The 6,437-nt window shown below is 35.6% G+C and overlaps 1 protein-coding gene across 2 annotated transcripts in view; it reads right to left on the reverse strand.

The window, feature by feature from the left end:
* The window catches only part of LOC135220560 (hexosaminidase D-like), a 199,858-nt gene that overhangs the window by 60,375 nt on the left and 133,046 nt on the right, over window positions 1-6,437 (reverse strand). For both annotated transcript variants that reach the window (XM_064257777.1, XM_064257779.1), the window contains exon 8: window positions 6,165-6,360. In XM_064257777.1, coding sequence (XP_064113847.1) covers window positions 6,165-6,360 — 196 coding nt within the window. The remainder of the gene's footprint in view (window positions 1-6,164; window positions 6,361-6,437) is intronic.

Raw genomic sequence — 6,437 nt, forward strand, 5'->3', positions numbered from 1 at the left:
TGATTTTTGTGGTAATTTGCTCTTCTAATTTTATAACTGGTCTATGGGGAATCCATATATACTTATGATAGTCAGAAGGACTTACTTTAATTTCCTCGATTATACCATCCTCGAGTTGTTTATCAAAAAACTTCCTGGTATTTGTCAATGAGGACCCTTTTACCAAGATACTCTACTGTTCTGTCTAATACCTTAGTGAAACAAAATGATTAGATGGGACGCTGTCAATTTTATCAGTATACCAGGGCAATTCTACATGATAAAATCATTATCAAAAGAGATCCCCTCTCTAAATCTGTCAATTTGTTCTTTATCAAAGGAGACCAATTCTTTTTCACACTTTTTTATTCCCAAGGATTCAAGACTAAAAAGGTGTTCGAGTCATTGTCTACCTCACTGTCTTCTAATATATGCTCTAATGGATTGAAATAAGATTTTTAGAGGATCCATTACTAAATTTACCACGCTTTTTGTTTTAACATTCAGTGTTTTCTTACTAACCATGGAGTCCATAATGGCTCTACTCTCTGCCTCATCCAAAAAGTTGAACACATTACCTACAGGAGCTACTCTATTATTTACGACTAAACAAGCTCCCCACCCAAACATTTTAGTCCAAGTTACCGAAGGTAAAAAAAAAACTGAATGATATCTATTTCCTAACAACATGTCAACCTTCATACTTTCATGGTTTCTGTGGTCACAAAAAGTCTCATCCAATAAAGCAATATTATTTTCTTTAAATTTATTTATTATTTGATCATGCCAGGCACTTCAAAGTTTATATTGAGCGATTTGTCAACTAATAAAGGTATGAATATTAAAATTATTGTTTATATTTATTCAGTGGACATTGCTTGAAGCCCTTAGTTTCTTGCCCTATATATGTGCTTCCATCACATTCCAAAGCATACAACGCCTCTACATCCTGACAAAGATCTTTAGCTGCAGATTCGGAAATATACGACCGCTGAACTGCCAGTGTCAAACAAACATCTGACTTTCCTAGCCTTTTTGCCATTTCTTAAATACAAAGTCATAGTGGGTAAAAATGTGAGACGCATCAAAACTTCTTTGAGCAAAAACATAAGCTACGTTAGTTTTAGTAGTTAGTCCGGCTTTATTCAAAGAAGGGCACAATGGAGTTATGTGTTCCCTCTTTCTACACAACAGACATTCAAACCTTAACTTATTTGTTTTCCCGTAACATTCATTGTCTTCGTGGCCCTGAACCAGCGCATCTAGTGCATAGTGAAAGTTCCCTCAGTCTGCCAATCTATCATTATAATTATTAAAGTTAACACATTTTCCCAAAGTATGGCCTTCAGCTGCACACAATTTACAAATTAACTTAGTTACTTTATTTGCAAATTTAAAATTTTGAATCGTACTTACACCTACCTTATTTTCTTTAGGTTTAAATGAACTGCTAGGACTAGGTTTACTAGAGGTTTTAGTGAGGGTCTTTTTCTATTGGAAACAGAGTTTTTAGATAAAGTTTTGATAATTTCATTATAATTAGAAAGAATGTCAGATATATTAGGATAATTAGTATTTAATTTGTGAACCAACTCTCTCTTTACTGGTATGGGGATTTGTTTATTAAATACTATATGACTCACAAATTTATGCCCAGAGGACCCCACTTTCCATAAATCAATATTATGTGCTTTCAATTCATGCAGATAGGATTGATTTCGTTGAGGTAAACTTTCACCGACGAGAATTCTTGATCATATTCAACACTTGGTGCAGCACTCAAAATGTTCTTAAAAGTCTCGTCAACAATATAATCTATGTCAAGGAATTCTTCTTTTAACATTTCAATTGCCAAGTGGTAGTTTACGGTCAGAAATAGTCAAATGCTTTAACTACCTTCAAGGCATAGCCCCTAAGGTACCCATGTAAATATATTTGTTTGGCAGAATCGGACAGATTTTTTCTGGACCCAATGACATTATTAAATTGATTAAGGAAAGAATTGAAAGCAAATTTATCTTTCTCCTCTCCACTAAAGTTTCCACATTCTAAAGGAGGGGGTTTCCCATCAGACATATTCATTCGAGACAATCATTTCTAAACTTATCGGCAGATAAGTTGCTAGAAGCCCCACTTAACTCACTATGAAATTGTTTCATATGGTCAAGCTCTATACTAACCAATGAATGCCTATATTGCTGCCTGACTATCTAACTCCTCATTATAAAATTGTTCATTACTGATCATTATTTCATGTGTCTCCAAAACATTATTAATTTTTTTCATCAAAGTGTTTTAACCTCGCTCGATCTCTTTTTTCGATTTTCAGTTATTTGAGTCTTACAAAAGGAAGAAGTCAATTTATTATCACCATGAAGCTCCGTTAGCTTCTTTAAGTAAATAGTTACCTTCGTTTGTGTATTCCCCGCATCCTCCTCAAGGATGATATAATATTCATAGGGTTAACAAACTCTTCCTCTTTATCAGACATGATAACTAATTATACTCGATAGATTTAGTATCAATAGCCTGCAAATATTTAAAAGATAACAACACCCCACCTAAGTTATCGATGCTTACGGGTTACCTAGTACATATGAAATAGATTATAATACATAATATAAGTTACTTAATTACGTCGCACTTGAGTTCCATATTGGGTTACCATTCGAAATACCGAGCGACAGTTAGCCAGTTAGCGGTTTCTAAAAAATCACTTACTTCACGAACGATAAACACATATTTACCTCCGAACTATTATATGGAATACACGACCAATTTTGGAATTATATTGGGAATTTATTTTAATTTCAATCTTACTTATATTTAATAAACAAAACAATTATTTAACAACCAAAACAACTTACATTAAAGAATAGATCCACTAATAAAACTTTGTGACATTGCCGTACATTACCTTTTTCCTTAGACATGGCCAAAGATACATAATAATGTAAAGCACTTATCACAAATGTTGACGTTGACGTTGATGTTGTTCCAAAATTGTCGTTGTCTTGGAGTTAGAACGTTCAGTTTTGTTCAGGGTTAATTTCCTATTACAATGTAGATGCCGGCCTTGCTAATGAGAAACTCTTACTGTAACTGTTCGCCGTGGCTGTGGTAACCTCCGAGGTAATTTACTTCTTACCTTTGACAGGTACATATTACGCACGCGCGAACTTAAGACCTATTAGGCAATTACTAGTTTAAGTAATTTAATTCATAAGTTAATTTTATTATTCATTTTACTTATCATTAACGCTAATAGTTACTATACTAAGTAGCATTAAGTTATTTACTTTTAACTTATTAAGAAAAATAGAAAGCTTCGAGTGAAGCTAACGACCGAATGCTATTCCCCACAGTCGGACACAAATATCAATCCTTTCTGATTTCTAACATTCCAAATCTGAAATAAATGAAACAGATGGTGCAGCCTCCTCCCTCTCAGGAAGGACATTAGATTCCGAGGGAGAGGGGCTACATTAAAGATATCATCATCCTGTAAAACTCCTGATACTTCCAACAGCAAATCAATAGATGAAAAGGAAGGACACAGAGGTACAACTGTAGCAGAGGGAGCACTTCTGGAAGAGGGGTAAGCCAAATTGTCCAAACGAGGAGAGAAAAAAAAAAAAAAAAAAAAAAAACCTTCCCAAGAAGGACAAGTAGAAACTCTGCGATGCTCCCTCTTCTTGTAAAACGCTCTCCACTGCAACTTAGGCCAGGCACAACATTCCGAGCAGGGATTAGTAGCTCGGAATTAGTAACAGTACAAAAATTAGATCAGCACCTACTGCATGTCATATGGGGATCTGTAATTAAAGCAGCCAAAAACCTGGAGCATGGAAAACCATGAACACCCGGGCACAAGCGTTGACAAGACTGTGAAGACTCGGAGGACTCCATGATAAAACACAATCACACATAAAGGCACAACTGAAAACACAAAGAATCACGGGCAAACAAAGCAACTGGCTTGGAAGGAGAGTAAAAGTGTCTACTCTCCGAGGCGGACAAAGAAAAACTAACGCATCATGAGATACTGTGCTTGGTCGACGACCAACTTCCACCTCATATACGCAAGAGTTGCCAGATGCCACAGATTCCTTGCTTTACAATCTTTGATTGTTTTAACCAGTTTCTGGCTGGCGCAAGATTATCCTATTGTTAAGACCGAAGGTTTGTTCCACATATGAACAAAAAGTGGTTTAAGCTCTGACATAGCCAGGATATAATCATTTCTAAGGAGATACTTATGAAGAAGGCCAGAATTTTTCTTAAGGAACTAAACCAAATGTATGACAGTGATTATTTGCAAGCTTTGTTCTACCTTTGATAAACCAGCAATTCATAAGTGGAATGAGCTGGCAAGATTATGTTTAAAAATACGTTTATTGAGAGTGATTTCTATCATCCAGCATTTTCAGTGTTCTGGCAGTAGCCTGGTCCCAAGGGTGCCAGATTAAAGAGGTCAGACTGTTTTAACAAAAATATCAGAATCTAACATAATTAATTTTCGTCCAATGCAAGCTAAAATAATGTTCATGCCTGAAAATACAGTGCTTAAAGAAGTTATAAAAAAAATTTATTACACATACGTACTTATACTGAAAACTGAACTGAGCGCTTGTTGAGAATAAAAACCAAAATAAAATCTGCCGCAAAGGATAAGACACATGTTTGCACACCACTCACAAAAATGTTGCCTTGGTTTTTAAAATCTAAATTTGTTTCACAACAAAACAATTACAGTATATGAATCTCAATTTAGATGGAGTAGAATTTAACTGTCCAAAGATTTTTAACGGAAAATTGTAGGATCTATTTAGAACTTGAAATAAATAATAAATATCCAATTACTCTATACTCTACAGGTCAGGAGATATCTGAGACAAAACAACACACATTACAATGGATTAAGTTTTCATCACCCTTGTAGCCTAATCAAGGCTGAGAATGCATAGCCTTACAATATTCAGGAAAAAGGTAAACACAAGAGATAAAACACTTTTGGGTTACATTTTAAAGACAGGAACTGATCAAGATCTGGTCTATGGGCATTAGACTTCATTTTGCCATTTATCACATTATCATTATCTCTGGCTCTCTGAATGCAAGTTTTTCTTTATACAGGTGTTGACTTGGAGGACACATCCAGACTCTTCCTGTCTGCATCATAAATCATGGCTAGGAGATCCCCAGCATTTGGGCATTTCCTGATTGGGTCGTCTTAATTAAATGTCAGCACCAAATAGGAAGACCCACGGATCTCCTGCAAAAAGTTTTATTTGCTTGACATGCAAATGCTAACTTGCCATGCAAATACACTGCCAGAAGAAACATTTGTTGGAAGAACATGCGAGAAAGATGACAGAAAAAGTTCCCCATACTGGCAGAGATGTTTGTAGGGTTCCTATGTAGGGTTCCCCTTGTGACTTGATGACTGCTTTGGCAGAATTCGAGCAAAATGCTCGAGTTTGCAATTAAAAGTCAAATATTAAATAATAAGACTGATGCTGGAATTTTTTCATAGGTCTTCTTGGACAAGTCTACCATGGAAAACCAGTCTTGAAACCACTCAACCACTCATGACTCCACTAGAGAGGACCTAAGCACTTATATAGATGTCCCTGTTTCCTAAAACCTTTCCAATCTCAAAACAGAGGGAGGGTAAATTTCCAAGCTGTAACTAAGCTGCAATATCCAACAGGGTTTGCAAAAATCAGTGTGCAGGTTGTTACTGGGACTGATTGTGAGAAGGCGTCTTTTTCACATCATCACCCTGAAAATCTTTTGGATGTCAGCGATCAAGTTGTACTTTTACAGCACACATCTAGGCATTATTTCGACACCATATTCATCTGTGTATATGAAGATTTCTAATGTCAAGCTCACAGAAAAGTAGTGCACATCAGTGGCCAAAAATCAATGGATCTGCCATGACGGTGGAGTGCTTCCCTACAGAAAGTTACTCTTCCTTCAGAAATTTTTGCCAAGGAATTTTTCACAGACAAGAGACATATGCAGTAAAGTAACATGTTTCCTTTAAAACAAAACAACAAGTAACTATGCAATTCATAAGAAAAACTTATATGCAAACACAAATGAACCAACTTTGCAAGGTAAACTCTCCTATACCAAAGATAAGACACCATTAAAAAGTAATCATGATTATTACAAACCTTTGCCATCCAGTAAAAGTTATTCCTTTGAGCTTTTTGAACTGATGCTTGTGTTCTGCTATTGTTGCAAGCCACATCATATGATTGTTGATATGGTGCTGAATTGGTGGTAAAAACTGTGTACTTCCAGTTGCCCCCTTGAATGCACTGGCAATCCATAGACCATTGAAAACAGCAGCATATCGTTCAAACATTCCTTGTCAAAATATAAATAAAATAATGGTTAATTTGTGTGTGATAACAAAGAAAGCATCGAAGAAGTAATTCAACTGA

This window comes from Macrobrachium nipponense, chromosome 2 (assembly GCF_015104395.2).
Source record: "Macrobrachium nipponense isolate FS-2020 chromosome 2, ASM1510439v2, whole genome shotgun sequence".
Taxonomy (NCBI): domain Eukaryota; kingdom Metazoa; phylum Arthropoda; class Malacostraca; order Decapoda; family Palaemonidae; genus Macrobrachium; species Macrobrachium nipponense.